Source organism: Scyliorhinus torazame, chromosome 4 (genome assembly GCF_047496885.1).
Source record: "Scyliorhinus torazame isolate Kashiwa2021f chromosome 4, sScyTor2.1, whole genome shotgun sequence".
Lineage (NCBI taxonomy): Eukaryota > Metazoa > Chordata > Chondrichthyes > Carcharhiniformes > Scyliorhinidae > Scyliorhinus > Scyliorhinus torazame.
In genome coordinates, this window is record NC_092710.1 from 297031919 (window position 1) to 297051420 (window position 19502).

The window sequence follows — 19502 nt, forward strand, 5'->3', positions numbered from 1 at the left end:
CCTCTTGTCATTCAGTGACATTACCATTGCTGAATCCCACACCATCAAAATCCTGGGAGTTACCATTGACTGTAAACTGTACTGGACCAGCCATATAAATACTGTGACTACAAAAGCAGGTCAGAGACTGGGAATTCTGCAGAAGGTAACTCGCCTTCTGACTCCTGTCCACCACCTACAAGGCACAAGTCAGGAGCATGGTGGAAAACTCTCCACTTGCCTGGATGAGTGTAATTACAATGAACTCCAGACGTTTGACACAGAGGACAAAGCAGTCTGCTTGATTAGTATCCCATCTACCACCCCCAGTGCTCAGTGGCAGCACTGTGTACCATCTACAAGATACACTGCAGCAACTTACAAAGGCTCCTTTGACAGCGCCTTCTAAATCCTCGACCAAAGTTTCTTTGTTCTTTAGAGGGATACGAACCCAGGAAGTGTAGAAGATTGTAGTTTAGTCGGGCAGCATGGTTGGCATGGGCTTGGAGGGCCGAAGGGCCTGTTCCTGTGCTGTACTTTTCTTTGTTCTTTGACAAGGGCAGCAGACGAATGGGAACACCATCACCTGTAAGTTCCTCTCCAAGCTACACACCATCCTCACCTGGAAATATATCACTGTTTCTGGGTCAAAATCCTAGAACTCCTTTCCGAAAACCACTGGGTGTACCTACACCACATGGACTAAAGCGGTCCAAGAAGGAGGTTCAATACCACCTTCTCTCGGGCAATTATGGATGGGCAAATAATGCTGGTCTAACTATTGACACCTCTGAAAAAGTAAATGTTAATTAAAAAGCTGGTCTGTATCTCAATTCCATTCCACCTGCCTTTGATACAGCACCCTTGGTACACATACAAATAAAAATCTAGCAATATTGGTTATAAATTTCAAATGATCCAACATCCATAACCTTGTAAGGGAGGGAGTTTCAGATTTCTTTTGCTTTTTAGGTGAAAACATGTTTCCTATTTTCACTCTTAAATGACACAGTAATTTTCAGATTAAAGTTTTCCTGATTTTCTTTCCCGCACCATAATTACAATTTATCTGCATATATACTCCACTGAATCAATTATATTCTTTTGAATACCTGATCAGATCTCTCTTCAGCCAAACCATAAGGAATTTCAAATCCGGTTTCTGTTTCTGCAACCTGCCCTCATTTAAAGGATTAATCCATCGCGGCATTCTTGTGTTCTGTAGCTTTTCCACGGCTCCGTATCCTTAACTGGATGGAGTACTCCGAATGGGGTTTGACCAGGTCTCTATCACTTTCTAGCTATTGAATTCCAGCCTCCTTGAGATAAAGGGCATTAGATTTTTTTTTTAAATTGCTTTCTTTGCACCCATGCATTAACTTTTGTACGTATATATAGTCACCTAAATCTCTGCTCCTAATTTTTCACCACTAAGAAAATATCTCCGTTTATATTCCTTAAATCCAAAATATATCTTCTACACATTTCCTGCCATGGTTTGTGTTACTCAACCTGTTTGTCCTTTAGGAACTTGCTGCTCCTAGCAACATTACCGAATGTGCCCCAAACTTTTGTACAGTCCGTTATCTGCAGGTGTGGATGCAAATAAATAATTTAAATATAATGTATTGTGAAAAGTTATAGCCTGAGTACAGATTCTGAAGTACACCACTTATCACATCCCGCCCATGAAACAAGCTCTTTGTCCTCACTCTGACCCGACCTCTATACCGTTGTCATGAGATTACTTGTAATTCTGTGCATTCTCATTGTACCTAATCTCTCGTGTGAAACCTTATCAAATGTCTTCTGAAAGAACAAATACTACAGTTCCTGGCCAAACCTTTAGTTGCCTCGGTCCTACCCTGGACTCCCACCCTCAATCACACTGCCTCTGACTTTTTAAAAACTTGCCTCATTTTGTCCAAATTTTGGTTAATTTCCAATTTTTCCATCATGGTTCAATGTCACTCCTTTTAAAAGCAAATTACTGCAGATGCTGTAATCGGAAACAAAAACAGAAAATACTGGACAATCTCAGCAGGTCCGACGGCATTGTGGAGAGAAAAGGGAGCTAACATTTTGAGTCCAGATGACTGTTTGACAAAGCTTTGATAAAGAATCACCGAGACTCGAAACAATATCTCCCTTTTCTCTTCACTCCTTTTAATCTTTGTCATTCCCCATCCCACATTCGGCTATTTGACCGATATATTTTATAATATGACACTGACATCTGGAAAGCACAGAACAAATGCAATGTTGAGAAAAGTAATTTTAAATTTACAAATGTTTCTCCCAGATAAAGAATTAATTATAATCCTTTAGGGGACTTCTGGTGGTGTTATGTAGTGGGAAGACGTGCAAGAGATGGTTCTCGCTAGAGTACTGCACTTTTAGCCCATTTCTTGTAGTTCCAGGGGGTATTTTCTTTTGAAAATCCATATATTTAATGGGATAAGGATTCTATATAGATGAAATGTCTAGAAGAGTGGGGGGGAGGGGGAGGAAGACAGAAAATAGAAATTTGTTTACAAGCTCGAGGCCTCTCTGGACTCATCAGCGGAAAAGATAGTGGAGGCAGCCTCTGGTGCTCCGGCCACTCTACTAACGGCCAAGATGCTTACGAGCACCTAGGCGACAGAATTTGAAAACACTTCTTGGGGGACCTCCTCAAATTGGAAAAGGCCTTGGCTCCCATCCGAATGGCTTTGGAGAGGACCAGTAAAACGGTGAAGGCCCCTGGAGCCACAATAAAAGGCATGGAGATGGCCCTTTAAAGGCATAGTGACCAAATTGCCACACTGGAAGAGGAGATGTCTCTGGTGGCCGAAATTCATAAATCGCTAAAGCCAAATTGAATGATTTTGTGCAGAGGCGATTCACCAGGATATTGCCTGGTATGGAACATTTAAGATATGAAGAGAGTTGGATAGGCTTGGGTTGTTTTCGCTGCAGCGGAGAAGACTGAGGGGGTGACCTGATGGAGGTGTACAAGACCATGAGGGACATGAACAGGGTGGATAATAATACTCTTTATTAGTGTCACAAGTAGGCTTACATAAGCACTACAATGAAGTTCTTGTGAAAATCCCCTAGTTGCCACACTACCGCGCCTGTTTGGGTACACTGGTAGCACAAGTGGATAGCATTGTGGCTTCACCGCGCCAGGGTCCCAGGTTCAATTCCCCGTTGAGTCACTGTCTGTGCGGAGTCTGCACGTTCTCCCCATGTCTGCGTGGGTTTCCTCCGGGTGCTCCGGTTTCCTCCCACAGTCCAAAGACGTGCAGGTTAGGTGGTTAGTGACCAAAAAGGTTAGATAGGGTTATTAGGTTAGGAGGGGTTATTGGGTTATGGGGATAGGGTGGAAGTGAGGGCTTAAGTCGGTCAGTGCAGACCAGATGGGCCGAATGGCCTCCTTCTGCACTGTATGTTCTATGTACTATTACTGAGCGAGAATTCAGAATGTCCAAACCACGTAACAGCACGTCTTTCGGGACTTGTGGGAGGAAATCGGAGCACCCGGAGGAAATCCACACAAATACTGGGAGAAAGTACAGACTCCACACAAACAGTGACCCAAGCCAGAATTTGAACCCGGGTCCCTGGTGCTGTGAGGCAACAATGCTGGCCACTTTGCTACCATGCCGCGCCTTAGTTCCCCTTAGCTGAAGGGTCAGTTACGAGGGGACACAAGTTCATGGTGAGGGGCAAGAGGTTTAAGGGGGATTTGAGGAAGAACATTTTTACCCAGAGGGTGGTGACGGTCTGGAATTTGGACACCTGGAATGTCAGGGGCGTGAATGGCCGAGTGAAAATGTAGGGGGTATTTACGCACCTTCAGAGTTTAACCAAGGGGCTGGTTTAGCACAGTGGGCTAAACAGCTGGCTTGTAATGCAGAACAAGACCAGGTGCTGTTGTCGATCCTGACAGATTGCGGTCTGTTAGTGAGGAAGTCAAGGATCCAGCCGCACAGGGAGGGGTCAAGTCCAAGATTGCAGAGTTTGATTATTAGTCTTGTCAGGATAATGATGGTAAAAGTGGAGCTGTAGTCAATGAACAGCAGTCTTACATAGGTGTCCTTGTTGTCGAGGCATTTGAATGTTGATTGGAGAGCCAGGGAGATAGCATCTGCTGTGGACTGGTTGCGCTGATAGGCAAACTGCAGGGATCAAGATCGTCTGGGTGGCTGGCAGTGATCTCCCCCCCCCCCCCCCCCATCTCTCCCCCACCCCCCGATCTCTCCCCCCCCCGATCTCTCCCCCCCCCCGATCTCTCCCCCCCCCGATCTCTCCCCCCCCCCGATCTCTCCCCCCCGATCTCTCCCCCCCCCGATCTCTCCCCCCCCCGATCTCTCCCCCCCCCGATCTCTTCCCCCCCGATCTCTTTCCCCACCGATCTCTTTCCCCCCCGATCTCTTCCCCCCCCCGATCTCTTCCCCCCCGATCTCATCCCCCCCGATCTCTCCCCCCCCCGATCTCTTCCCCCGATCTCTTCCCCCCGATCTCTTCCCCCCGATCTCTTTCCCCCGATCACTTCCCCCCGATCTCTTCCCCCCAATCTCTTCCCCCCCGATCTCTTCCCCCCCGATCTCTCCCCCCCCCGATCTCTTCCCCCGATCTCTTCCCCCCGATCTCTTCCCCCCGATCTCTTTCCCCCGATCACTTCCCCCCGATCTCTTCCCCCCAATCTCTTCCCCCCCCGATCTCTTCCCCCCCGATCTCTTCCCCCCCCCAATCTCTCCCCCCCCGATCTCTCCCCCCCGATCTCTCCCCCCCCCCCACGATCTCTCCCCCCCCCGATCTCTCCCCCCCCGATCTCTCCCCCCCCCGTTCTGTTCCCCCCCCCGTTCTCTTCCCCCCCCCGATCTCTTCCCCCGATCTCTTCCCACCCCCGATCTCTTCCCCCCGATCTCTTCCCCCCCGATCTCTCCCCCCCCGTTCTCTCCCCCCGTTCTCTTCCCCCCCCGTTCTCTTCCCCCCCCGTTCTCTTCCCCCCCCGTTCTCTTCCCCCCCGTTCCCTTCCCCCCGTTCTCTTCCCCCCGATCTCTTTCCCCCCCCCCTGATCTCTTCCCCCCCCCGATCTCTCCACCCCGGATCTCTCCCCCCCCCCGATCTCTCTCCCCCCCGATCTCTCTCCCCTCCCCGATCACTCTCCCCCCCCCCGATCTCTCTCCCCCCCCGAACTCTCCCCCCCCGATCTCTCCCCCCCGATCTCTTCCCCCCTCGATCTCTCCCCCACCCCCCGATCTCTCCCCCCCGATCTCTCCCCCCCCGATCTCCCCCCCCCCGATCTCTCCCCCCCCAGATCTCTTCCCCCCCCCCAGATCTCTTCCCCCCCCCGATCTCTCCCCCCCGATCTCTCCCCCCCGATCTCTTCCCCCCGATCTCTTCCCCCCGATCTCTTCCCCCCGATCACTTCCCCCCGATCTCTTCCCCCCCCGATCTCTTCCCCCCCGATCTCTCCCCCCCCGGATCTCTCCCCCCCCGGATCTCTCCCCCCCCCGATCTCTCCCCCCCCGATCTCTCCCCCCCCGATCTCTCCCCCCCCGATCTCTCCCCCCCGATCTCTCCCCCCCGATCTCTCCCCCCCCCGATCTCTCCCCCCCCCGATCTCTTCCCCCCCCCGTTCTCTCCCCCCCCGTTCTCTCCCCCCCGATCTCTTCCCCCCCGATCTCTTCCCCCCCGATCTCTTCCCCCCCGATCTCTTCCCCCCCGATCTCTTCCCCCCCGATCTCTTCCCCCCCGATCTCTTCCCCCCCCCGATCTCTTCCCCCCCCCGATCTCTTCCCCCCGATCTCTTCCCCCCCCCGATCTCTTCCCCCCGATCTCTTCCCCCCGAACTCTTCCCCCCGATCTCTTCCCCCCCTGTTCTCTTCCCCCCCGTTCTCTTCCCCCCGTTCTCTTCCCCCCGATCTCTTCCCCCGATCTCTTTTCCCCCCCCCTGATCTCTTCCCCCCCCCGATCTCTCTCCCCCCCCTCCCCGATCTCTCCCCCCCCCGATCTCTTCCCCCCCCCCCCGATCTCTCCCCCCCCCCGATCTCTCTCCCCCCCCGATCTCTCTCCCCCCCCGATCTCTCTCCCCTCCCCGATCACTCTCCCCCCCCCGATCTCTCTCCCCCCCGAACTCTCCCCCCCCCCGATCTCTCCCCCCCGATCTCTTCCCCCCTCGATCTCTTCCCCCCCCGATCTCTCCCCCCCGATCTCTCCCCCCCCGATCTCTCCCCCCCCAGATCTCTTCCCCCCCCAGATCTCTTCCCCTCCCGATCTCTCCCCCCCCGATCTCTCCCCCCCCCGATCTCTCCCCCCCCGATCTCTCCCCCCCGATCTCTCCCCCCCGATCTCTCCCCCCCCGATCTCTCCCCCCCCGATCTCTCCCCCCCCGATCTCTCCCCCCCCCGATCTCTCCCCCCCCGATCTCTCCCCCCCCGATCTCTCCCCCCCCGATCTCTCCCCCCCCGATTTCTCCCCCCCCGATCTCTCCCCCCCCGATCTCTCCCCCCCCGATCTCTCCCCCCCCGATCTCTCCCCCCCCGATCTCTCCCCCCCGATCTCTCCACCCCGATCTCTCTCTCCCCCCGATCTCTCTCTCCCCCCGATCTCTCTCTCCCCCCGATCTCTCCCCCCCCGATCTCTCCCCCCCGATCTCTCCCCCCCCGATCTCTCCCCCCCCGATCTCTCCCCCCCTCGATCTCTCCCCCCCCCCGATCTCTCCCCCCCGATCTCTCCCCCCCGATCTCTCCCCCCCCCGATCTCTCCCCCCGATCTCTCCCCCCCCGATCTCTTCCCCCCCCAGATCTCTTCTCCCCCCCAGATCTCTTCCCCCCCCCCCCCGATCTCTCCCAACCCCCCGATCTCTCCCAACCCCCCGATCTCTCCCAACCCCCCGATCTCTCCCAACCCCCCGATCTCTCCCAACCCCCCGATCTCTTCCCCCCCCCGATCTCTTCCCCCCCCCCGATCTCTTCCCCCCCCCCGATCTCTTCCCCCCCCCCGATCTCTTCCCCCATGATCTCTTCCCCCCCCGATCTCTTCCCCCCCCCCGATCTCTTCTCCCCCCCCGATCTCTTCCCCCCCGATCTCTTCCCCCCCGATCTCTCCCCCCCCGATCTCTCCCCCCCCGATCTCTCCCCCCCCGATCTCTCCCCCCGATCTCTCCCCCCGATCTCTCCCCCCCGATCTCTTTCCCCCCCCCGATCTCTTCCCCCCCCCGATCTCTTCCCCCCCCGATCTCTTCCCCCCCCGATCTCTCCCCCCGATCTCTCTCTCCCCCCGATCTCTCTCCCCCCCCGATCTCTCTCCCCCCCCGATCTCTCCCCCCCTCGATCTCTCCCCCCCCCGATCTCTCCCCCCCGATCTCTCCCCCCCGATCTCTCCCCCCCCGATCTCTCCCCCCCGATCTCTCCCCCCCGATCTCTCCCCCCCCAATCTCTTCCCCCCCCCAGATCTCTTCTCCCCCCCAGATCTCTTCCCCCCCCCCGATCTCTCCCAACCCCCCGATCTCTCCCAACCCCCCGATCTCTCCCAACCCCCCGATCTCTCCCAACCCCCCGATCTCTTCCCCCCCCCGATCTCTTCCCCCCCCCCGATCTCTTCCCCCCCCCCGATCTCTTCCCCCCCCCGATCTCTTCCCCCATGATCTCTTCCCCCATGATCTCTTCCCCCCCCCGATCTCTTCCCCCCCCGATCTCTTCTCCCCCCCGATCTCTTCTCCCCCCCGATCTCTTCCCCCCGATCTCTTCCCCCCCGATCTCTTCCCCCCCGATCTCTTCCCCCCCGATCTCTTCCCCCCCGATCTCTTCCCCCCGATCTCTTCCCCCCCCGATCTCTTCCCCCCCCCGATCTCTTCCCCCCCCCCGATCTCTTCCCCCCCGATCTCTTCCCCCCTTGATCTCTTCCCCCCCCCCCATCTCTCCCCCCGATCTCTCTTCCCCCCCGATCTCTCTTCCCCCCCCCGATCTCTCTCTTTCCCCCCCCCCCGATCTCTCTCTTTCCCCCCCCCCGATCTCTCTCTTTCCCCCCCCGATCTCTCTCTTTCCCCCCCCGATCTCTCTCTCCCCCCCCGATCTCTCTCTCCCCCCCCGATCTCTCTCCCCCCCCCGATCTCTCTCTCTCCCCCCCCCGATCTCTCTCTCCCCCACGATCTCTCTCTCCCCCCCCCGATCTCTCTCATCCCTACCCGATCTCTCTCTTCCCCCCCGATCTCTCTCTTCCCCCCCCCGATCTCTCTCTTCCCCCCCCCCGATCTCTCTCTTCCCCCCCCCCGATCTCTCTCTTCCCCCCCCCCGATCTCTCTCTTTCCCCCCCCCGATCTCTCTCTTCCCCCCCCGATCTCTCTCTTCCCCCCCCCGATCTCTCTCTTCCCCCCCCCGATCTCTCTCTTCCCCCCCCGATCTCTCTCTCCCCCCCGATCTCTCTCCCCCCTCCGATCTCTCTCTTCCCCCCCGATCTCTCTCTCCCCCCCCGATCTCTCTCTCTCCCCCCCCGATCTCTCTCTCCCCCCCGATCTCTCTCTCCCCCCCGATCTCTCTCTCCCCCCCGATCTCTCTCTACCCCCGATCTCTCTCCCCCCCCCCGATCTCTCTCTCCCCCCCGATCTCTCTCTCCCCCCCGATCTCTCTCTCCCCCCCGATCTCTCTCTCCCCCCCGATCTCTCTCTCCCCCCCGATCTCTCTCTCCCCCCGATCTCTCTCTCCCCCCCGATCTCTCTCTCCCCCCCGATCTCTCTCTCTTCCCCCCCGATTTCTCTCTCTCCCCCCCCGATCTCTCTCTTCCCCCCATCCCCCCCATCTCCTCCCCCCCCCCATCTCCTCTCCCCCCCCCCATCTCCTCTCCCCCCCATCTCCTCCCCCCCCATCTCCTCCCCCCATCTCATCTCCCCCATCTCCTCCCCACCCCATCTCATCTCCCCCATCTCCTCCCCACCCCATCTCCTCCCCCCCCCATCTCCTCCCCCCCATCTCCTCCCCCCCATCTCCTCCCCCCCATCTCCTCCCCCATCTCCTCCTCCCCCATCTCCTCCCCCTCCCCCATCTCCTCCCCCTCCCCCATCTCCTCCCTCCCCATCTCCTCCCCCCCATCTCCTCCCCCCCATCTCCTCCCCCCCCATCTCCTCCCCCTCCCCCATCTCCTCCCTCCCCATCTCCTCCCCCCATCTCCTCCCCCCCATCTCCTCCCCCCCATCTCCTCCCCCCCATCTCCTCCCCCCCCATCTCCTCCCCCCCCATCTCCTCCCCCCCCATCTCCTCCCCCCCATCTCCTCTCCTCCCCCCAACTCCTCCCCCCCCATCTCTCCCCCCCCGATCTCTCTCTTCCCCCCATCCCCCCCATCTCCTCCCCCCCCCCATCTCCTCTCCCCCCCATCTCCTCCCCCCCCATCTCCTCCCCCCATCTCATCTCCCCCATCTCCTCCCCACCCCATCTCATCTCCCCCATCTCCTCCCCACCCCATCTCCTCCCCCCCCATCTCCTCCCCCCCATCTCCTCCCCCCCCATCTCCTCCCCCCCCCATCTCCTCCCCCCCATCTCCTCCCCCATCTCCTCCTCCCCCATCTCCTCCCCCTCCCCCATCTCCTCCCCCTCCCCCATCTCCTCCCTCCCCATCTCCTCCCCCCCATCTCCTCCCCCCCCCATCTCCTCCCCCTCCCCCATCTCCTCCCCCTCCCCCATCTCCTCCCTCCCCATCTCCTCCCCCCATCTCCTCCCCCCCATCTCCTCCCCCCCCATCTCCTCCCCCCCATCTCCTCCCCCCCATCTCCTCCCCCCCATCTCCACCCCCCCATCTCCTCTCCTCCCCCAACTCCTCCCCCAACTCCTCCCCCCCATCTCCTCCCCCCCCATCTCCTCCCTCCCCCATCTCCTCCCTCCCCCATCTCCTCCCCCCATCTCCTCCCCCCCCATCTCCTCCACCCCCCATCTCTCCTCCCCCATCTCTCCTCCCCCATCTCTCCTCCCCCATCTCTCCTCCCCCATCTCTCCTCCCCCATCTCTCCTCCCCCATCTCTCCTCCCCCATCTCTCCTCCCCCATCTCTCCTCCCCCATCTCTCCTCCCCATCTCCCCCCCCATCTCTCCCCCCCATCTCTCCCCCCCATATCTTCCCCCCCATTCCCCCCTCCCCCCCCACTCTCCCCCCACTCTCCCCTCCCTCCCCCTCCCTCCCCCCTTCCCTCCCCCTCCCCCTTCCCTCCCCCCTCCCTCCCTCCCCCTTCCCCCCCTCCCTCCCCCTTCCCCCCCTCCCCCCATCTCTCCCCCAACTCTCTCTATCCCCCCCATCTCTCTCTATCCCCCCTCCCCCATCTCTCTCTCCCCCCTCCCCCATCTCTCTCTCCCCCCCCCCCCGAAATCTCTCCCCCCCCCCCCAACAATCTCTCTTCCCCCCCCCCAGGATACAGAGTAGACCATTTAGGACTGAGATGAGGAGAAATTTCTTCACCCGGAGAGTGATGAGGCTGTGGAATTTGTTACCATAGGAAGTAGTTGAGGCCAAAACATTCTGTATTTTCAAGAAGCAGTTAGATATAACACTTGGTAGGGCAGCACGGTGGCGCAGTGGACCCGTGTTCGAATCCCGGCCCTGGGTCACTGCCCGTGAGGAGTTTGCACATTCTCCCCATGTCTGCGTGGGTTTCACAACCCAAAGATGTCTAGGTTAGGTGAATTGGTCATGCTAAATTGCCCCTTAATTGGAAAAAAAAATAATTGGGTACTCTAAATTTATTTTTAAAAAGATATAACACTTGGGGCGAAGGGAATCAAAGGATATGGGGGGAAAGCGGTATTAGGCTATTGAGTTGGATGATCAGCCATGTTCATAACGAATGGCGGAGCAGGTTTGAACAGCCAAATGGCCTCCCGTTCCTATTTTCTATGTGTCTTTGATACGGATTTTATTAATAAGCTGCTGGCCTCCATCCCTGATTTGGATTTGCATCAGCTTGTTTTGGGTGGCGATTTAAATTGTGTTCTGGATCGGTCTAGGCCCAAATCTCTGACTCCATCAGGGGTGGCCAGAGCTTTGTTGTTTATCATGGAACAAATTGGGGGGGGGGGCAGATCCATGGCATTGTTTGCACCCAGGTTTTTCTCCCATGTGCACCAGGTATGCTCGTATCAACTTTGTGGTGGATAAGTCTCTCCTCTTTGGTGATAGCGGCGGGTTACTCAGCGATTGTGATTTCGGACCATGCCCCACACTTTGATCATTTGGCACTAGAATCAGGTCCCTCCCAGCCATGGAGGTTGGATACGGTATTATTAGCGGACAAAAGATTTCTGCTTGGGTGGAGGTCTCCTGCTTCGCCCAGTGCCTCAGATTGGTTGGGTAACCTCACGCGTTCTTACATTTGGGTAAGGACAAGAAGGGTTCTACCTAAGATGGCAGCCATTCATTTCCTTTTTTAAAGAGCTAGTTACAGTCTGTTAAGGGGTTCCGTTTTGTTTTTTGGGGTTAACTTGATGGGTGCGCTTTCTTAATCTTATTTTGTGGTTGGTTCTTTTGTATGATTTTTTTAATATGAAAATTTTAAAGAAATATTTTAAAAATTATAATACTTTAGAACCATAGAAAAATCACGGCACAGAAAGAGGCCATTCAGCGCATTGTCTGCGCCAGCCAAAACAAAAACAGGCAACAAAAAAAAAACAGTTGCTCCTTTTAATCCCATTTTCAGCACCTGGTCTGTAACCTTGCAGATTACAGCACTTCAGGTGCAAATCCAGGTACCTTTTAAATGAGTTGAGCGTTTCCACTTCAACCACCAATTCAGACGGTGAATTCCAGACACCCACCACCCTCTGGGTGAAAATATTTTTCTCATGTCCCCTCTAAAACTTATGCCCCTTTGTATTTGACCGCTTAGCTAGGGGAAACAGGACTTTCCTTTCTATCCAATCAAGGCCCCTCATAATTTTGTACACCTCAATTAAGTCACCCTTCTGCCTCTTCTGTTCTAAGGAAAACAGCCCTAGCTTATCCAATCTTTCTTCATAGCTGCAATTTTCAAGCCCTGGAAATATTCTTGTAAATCTTCTCTGCACTCTCTCCAGAGCAATTATGTCCTTCGTGTAATGTGATTACCAGAACCGGACATAAAATTCCAGCTGTGGCCTAACCAGAGTTTTATACCAGAGTTCCAGCATTGCGTCCCAGCTTTGGTATTCAATACCTCACCCAGTAAACATTCGAAATGCTTCTTCACCACCTTATCTACCTGTTCTGCCACTTTCAGGGACCGATGAACATGCACTCCAAGGTCTCTCACTTCCTCTACCCCTCTCAATATCCCCCTGTTTATTAAGTATTCCCTTGCTTTGTTTGCCCTCCCCATATACACTACCTCACACTTTTCCGGATTGAATTTCATTTGACATTTTCCACATACTCAACCTAATCATTGATAGATTTCTGGAGACAACTGCTATCATTTTCGCTATCAACTGCACAGCCAATTTTTGTGTCATCTACAAATTTCCTGATCATGCCACCCACGCTCTCCAAATCATTAATATACACAACAAACAGCAAGGTCCCTGTGGAATGCCACTGGAAACCATTTTCCATTCGCAGAAACATTCATCGGCTGTTACCCTTTGTATCCTGTCACTGAGCCAGTTTTGGATGCAAATCCTCACCTCCTGTACCCTATCGGATTTCACTTTTCTGATTAGTCTGCCATGTGGGACTTTGTCAAATGCCTTAATAAAATCTATGCAGACAGCATACATCGACCTTGTTACTTCCTCAGATTTCAGTAAGACACGATCAAAACCATACCTTGCTTGACTATCCCCGGTCAATCCATGCCATTCTAAGTGACCGTTTAACCTGTCTTATGAGCCAAAGAAACTATTTATTTAAATTTGCATAGTTTAACCCATGATTTATTTGTTTGTTTTTGCACAACAAAGTTGTACGTTTTTCTTTAAAATATGTTTTCATTGTACTTCTGGTTTGCTGTTGTGAGTGATATTTTTTATTTTTCCTTTTCAGAATTCAATCCGCCACAACCTTTCACTGCACAGCAGATTTATCAGGGTACAGAATGAAGGTACAGGCAAAAGTTCTTGGTGGATGATCAATCCAGATGGTGGAAAAGGTGGAAAGTCTCCACGAAGGCGTGCTGTTTCCATGGACAATAACAATAAATATGCAAAAAGCAGGGGAAGAGCAGCAAAAAAAAAGGCAGCTCAGCAAGCTGCACAAGAAGCTAATGCTGAAAGCCCATCACAACACACAAAATGGCCTGGTAGCCCAACATCCCGCAGTAGCGATGAGTTTGATGCATGGACAGACTTTCGTTCACGTACAAACTCAAATGCCAGTACTTTGAGTGGCCGGCTTTCTCCTATCATAGCCAATCCTGAACTTGATAATGTTCAAGATGACGATGCTGCCCCATTGTCTCCCATGCTGTACTCTAGTCCATCCAGCGTTTCCCCCACTGCAAGTAAACCATGTACTGTTGAACTGCCTAGGTTGACTGACATGGCTGGAACCATGAATCTGAATGATGGATTGACAGAACATCTGATGGATGACTTATTGGATAACATTAGCTTAGCTCCTGCTCAGCAGTCATCACCTGGGGGCCTCATGCAAAGGAGCTCAAGTTTTACTTATGGCTCAAAGAGCTCTGGTTTAAGTTCCCCAAATAGTTTCAGCAATTCCATATTTGGACCACCTGCTTTGAATGCTTTACGACAGACTCCCATGCAAACTATTCAAGAGAATAAGCAAGCTATTTTTTCTTCCATTTCTCGTTTTGGCAGCCATACTTTGCAAGATCTTCTTGCATCTGATTCTCTAAGTCACAGTGATGTGATGATGACTCAGACAGATCCTCTGATGTCTCAGGCAAGTTCTGCAGTGTCTTTACAAAATTCACATAGAAACCTGATGCTTCACAATGATCCAATGATGTCATCCTTCCCTGCCCAATCCAATCTGACAAATCATAATCAGCTACGTCGCCAGTCTCCACCTCAGAGTTCCACTCTTAGTGGCGATAGTGCCTTGTCAAACTCCATGAATCATGTAGCTTTACCAACAGACTCTAACACAATCTCCAGTAAGCATCAACTTCAATCATCTGCCAATCAATCTATGCAAATAGGATTGTCCGATACCCTCTCCGGCCCTCCCTTATATCCAGGTAGTATGATTCTTCCTTCTATGGGTCAAGACAAGTTCCCTAGTGATCTGGACTTGGATATGTTTAATGGAAGTTTGGACTGTGATGTGGAATCCATCATTCGCAATGAACTCATGGATGCAGATGGGTTAGACTTTAACTTTGACTCACTCATATCTGCTCAGAATGTTGTGAACCTGAATGTGGGAACCTTCACTGGTGCTAAACAAACATCAACACAGAGCTGGGTTCCTGGTTGAAATTGCCTTACATTGGTGGAAGCAGGTCAGTAAAGTATAGTCGTAGTCTTGGGAAATCTATATTTTGTGTATGTAATGAATTTTGCTGCTTAAGTGTTTAAAGAATGTACTAGACCAATAAGCAGGAGGTTATGCTTTATCGTGCAACAGCTGTGAATAAAAAATGCAGCAGAGTGAGTCTGTACAAAGCCTGAATATTTAGAAGAAGTTGATTAATTTTAATATTGGCCAGAGATTTTTTGGGAGCAGAGTTGGCCAGGCAAGGTCAAAAGTTTGATTTTTTTTTTCAGGGGACATAAACTGGGCTGATGGGACCCAAAGTTTGGACAGAGGGAAGCATCAATGGTTTGGGAAATTAGTCCTGTGGCAGCAATCGATGGGCAGGGCTCTTAAGACTGGAATCATCAGTTTGTAACATTGTCTGGTGTCTGCCAGAGTTAATGGCCTAGATTTTGCAGTCACCAGTGAAGCAACATCACCTGCCAGTGGCCTCTAAGAAAGCTGCCACACAGATCTTGCAATCTCTTGTGTTGCGGATGTCCCCTGTCTGATGACAATTCAAATCTGGTACCAAATCATAGAATCCCTTCAGTGCAGAAGGAGGCCATTCGGCCCAACAAGTCTGCACCAACCCTCTGAAAAAGCACTCTACCCAAGTCCACTCCCCCGCCCTATCTCAATAATTCCTTTACCCATCCTCCACATCTTTGGACACTAAGGCAATTCAGCATGGCCAACCCACCTAATCTGCACATGGGGCGGCATGGTGCCACAGTGGTTAGCACTGCTGCATCACAGCGCCAGGGATCCAGGTTCATTTCCGGCCTTGGGTAACTATTTGTGTGGAGTTTGCACTTTCTCCCCGTGCCTGTGTGGGTTTCCTCTGGGTACTCCGGTTCCTCCCACATTCCAAAGATGTGCAGGCTAGGTGGATTGGCCGTGTTAGATTGCCCCTCAGTTTCCAAAAGGTTAGATGGAGTTGCCGGGTTACGGGGATAGGTTGGGGGTGTGGGCCAAGTAGGGTGTTCTTTCAGTGGGTCGGTGCAGCCTCAATGAGTCTCCTTCTGCGCTATAGGGATTCTATGACCTTTGGAATGTGGGAGGAAAGCGGAGCACCCAGAGAAAGCCCACGTAGACTCTGGGAGAATGTGCAAACTCCATACTATCACCCAAGGTTGGAATTGAACCCGGATCATGAGGCAGCAGTGCTAACCACTGTGCCACCGTGAGGCTTGCAGTAGCAGTGATGGCAGCAAGCATGGTAAGCAGTCAGTCAAATTTAACTGTTCTCTCAAACAGCAAACTGGGAAGCAAAACATACTGAATCCCTTTACTTCAAATTTCAGTGACTGAAATAAATATGGGCGGCACGGTGGTACAGTGGTTAGTACTGTTGCTTCACAGCTCCACGGTCCCAGGTTCGATTCCCAGCTTGGGTCACTGTCTGTGTGGAGTCTGCACATCCTCTCCGTGTCTGCGTGGGTTTCCTCCTGGTGCTCCGGTTTCCTCCCACAGTCGGAAGATGTGCAGGTTAGGTGGATTGGCCATGGTAAATTGCTCTTAGTGTCCAAAAAGGTTGGGTGGGGTTCCTGGGTTAGGTGGATAGGGTGGAGGTGTGGGCCTGAGTAGGGTGCTCTTTCCAAGGGCCGGTGCAGTCTCAATGTGCCGAATGGACTTCTGCATTGTAAATTCTTTGATTCTATAAATGGGTTTTGATAAAAGGTAATATCAGAAATAAAGATAAACTTTTTTTTTTCACAAACGTAGGCTTTTTTTAACATAATGGAAAAAATGACATTCCACAAATATAGTTGCTTTTTACGGCCAACAATTTTTTTTCCCCAGTAAGTATGAAGTTAGTATGCAGTCTAGTTTATGCCTCATTCAACAAGGTTAAACATGGCTTTTGCAGTGAAACTAATGGTGATGAGTGAGAGACCATGGCAATGATTTGCTATTGATTGTAGGGGATCCTCAGCAGTGCACCCTCAAGTGGAAGATTGAATCACTGACGGCAACCCCTGGATCTACAAGTCATTTTGTGCATATGCAAACTCCAGAATTTGCTGTTGGTTTCGATAATGACTGCGAATGCTGGCAGTTTTTTGTTTTAATATTAGCATGCATATTTGCATATTACTGCTACAAAATCTGGGACAGTATTTTGAGATTTGATCCTGGACTTGGATCTCTGTTTTACCCTTCCTTTTTCCACTTATTCATGGTTATTAACCATTGAAAACTACTTGACGCTTCGCTCATGAGAGACCCCCAGCATTAAATTGTAGAATTTACAGCACTGGTCCTATGTGATGAATGTAAGAAATTGACATATTTTATATATTTTTTGCAGTAATATTAAAACCTAGGTTAAGATGCATACAAACACTATGACTGCTAGAGTGGTGATTAAGGTGCTGTAAAAGTGAGATAATTATTGATTTGTAGCTGAAGTGTTCTGCCAGCAGATGTCGAGAACTACTTGTTTACAGATAGCTAGCTAATGGAATATTATTTAAGTTTTCAAGGACACATGGGTGGTAGATAATTCAAGGGGTATTGTGTTTGGTCCTGGCTGAACAAGTCAAGAGACATCTTGTAAAAAGAGAGAAAATAATGCTTTATGCTTTGGGTACAGATGATGTAGTTAATGGGAGGAGCCAAGTCTGTCTGAAGAGTCAATAGGTCCTAGAACTTTAATCTGTACCAAGGTGTTTCACTTTGGCCTTGAAAGGTTCTCTTTCCAAAGATTCTGCACAGAGAACAACAAGTAAATCCCTGCCGGTTAACTTAATTCATGAGTGGTATTTAATATATCTTGGTTTGCTCAATAATGGCAGGTTTAAGGATGTAAGTTAAGTTTTATTCTTTTATTTAACTGTTCCAACTATTAACTGTAAAGTTATTTCTTTATTGCTAATGTTTGTTTTAACATTAAAGATATCTATTGGTCAGTGTTATCACTTCCGGTGACGGGGATGTGCGGAGCAGTCGCACACAAGGTGGCTCTTCTCCAAAGGGCAAGAAAATAAGCACTTTTAATCGAAATTAGCCTGCAAAAACCAGACTAAAACATCCCCTCACCCTCAACAACATGAAGACGAGCAGAAATGCCAGGAAGAGCAGCTGCCGAGGCCACAAAGAAACAAAATAAGAAATAAGGCAATAAAGGACAGGAAACATGAGCAAGCGGGTCAGCGGACTCATGAAGCGGAGGGTTCCTGGCCACACCCAAGAGGGGGAGACCAGTGACCCGTAAGACGAGCCACCCCCCCCCCCCCCCAATACCGGAAGGCATTCCTCACAAAAAGACTGGAAGAAGAAATAAAAGCCAAGATCAAGGTGATAGTGACAGAAGCTCTGGCCACCATGTAGGTGGCCCTCGACAAATGGAAAAGACACTAGAAGTCCAGGGAAATATGGTTAAAGAACTGGAAAAAGCCTCGACCGACCAGAACGACCAATTATCGCCCTGGAGGCCAAAATAAAGAAGTTGGTGGCAACCCAGGAGAAGGTGGAGGACCAGGAGAACCGATCGAGGCGCCAAAACATTCTGAACTGGGGAACTGAAATGAGTGGGCGAAAGCAGCAGAGCGCAGAAAAGGGTGAGAAGGAGGCAGAGGGCAAGGACGTGGTCGGGCTGAACCCAGGAGAGGGGCAACCACACTAGCAGGAAAGCTAGCGCCAGGACTTACAAGTAAAGGTGGAGGAGGGCTGTGGCGCATCACCCACCAGGGAGAGAGTGCCTGGTGATTTTTGGAAAGGGGGGGTGGTTGACCACCAAGAGGGTGGGACCTTGGGTGGCAGACGGGGGGAGGAGAATAGAGGGGGGACCACAGTAAGGAAGGGGGGTGTAACAGAAGGGGAGAGAAGCAAAGCCACAGGGGGAACAAAGGGACAAGAGGCGGGGAAGAGCTCTAGGATGGCTACAACAATCAAAATGACACCACAAGCAAACACTTTGGAGGGTCCCTAAAAAAGCAAGCCTGGAGCGCAGGGGTCTGGCCTCTTGATGAGTATGGTGACCAAGGAATTTTGGATGGCCCTTAGCAAAGGGAAACCCTGGAGTGCAGGAACGCATCCACAAGGTAAATATGGTTGATCCCACAGGAGGTGAGGGTGGGACAAAAATCGCCCCAAAACAATGGCCCAGTGAAAAGATCTAGCATCTTCGCCCACCTGAAAAGTATGAAAGCCGACCTGAGGGAGAAGGACCGACTGCATGTAAGAAAGGGCTGGGTGGGAAAGACATACCATTCATGCTACGGAACGAGAGCTGGGGGAGGAGGGTAGCCATACTGCTTAGTAAGAGGATGACATTTACCACAACAAGGACTGTTACAGACCCAGGGGAACAGTACGTCATGGTCAGCGGTGTCCTGGACAGGGCACCGGTGATTCTGGTGAACGTGTACACACCCAACTGTGACGACACTGGATTTATAAAGAAGACCATGGCAGAAATCCCTGACATACGATCCCACAGGCTAATCATGGGAGGGGACTTTAACTGTATACAGGACCTGCTGATGGACTGGTCAAACCCCAAAACATGGCTAGAGAACTAGGGGCCTTTATGAAGCAGATGGGAGCGGTGGACCCATGGAAGTTCATGCTTCTGGGAGAGATAGCGTTATCATTTTTTTTCACAAGTACCCAGGGTTTACACCCGTATCAACTCCTTTGTGGTGGGGAAATCGTGTGCTTTCAGGGATAGTAAGAGCGGAATGATCCACGATCGTAATCTCTGGCCACGCTCCACACTACATGGATGTGAGGTTGGAGACGGGTCATGCCCAATGCCCCCGTGAAGGTTGGACACGTTGCCCCCGTGAAGGTTGGACACGTGTGTCGTCGTCGTCGTCGTCCGCGCCCCCCCCCCCCCCCCCCCCCCCCCCAACGGCCAATTTGGGTATTCTCCCAGAAAATATCACTTGCAGTACATGAGTGCAGAAGTAACAACCGGAATGAGGAGGTCACCCTCCACGTTTTGGGAGGCGCTGAAGGCTGTGATCGGAAGAGAAATTATCACCTACAAGGCGTGCAGAGAAAGGGAAGAGAAGGCAACTAGGCAACAAATGGTCGACTCCATAGTGGAGTAGACAGCTGGTACTCTGAGGCCCCCACCGTAG

General features: G+C 52.5%; 1 protein-coding gene across 1 annotated transcript in view; it reads left to right on the forward strand.

Moving 5' to 3' along the window:
• foxo3b (forkhead box O3b) overlaps positions 1–19502 on the forward strand; it is a 175468-nt gene that overhangs the window by 137680 nt on the left and 18286 nt on the right. The window contains exon 2 of the mRNA XM_072499966.1: positions 12970–14395. Coding sequence (XP_072356067.1) covers positions 12970–14370 — 1401 coding nt within the window. The 3' untranslated portion in view covers positions 14371–14395. The remainder of the gene's footprint in view (positions 1–12969; positions 14396–19502) is intronic.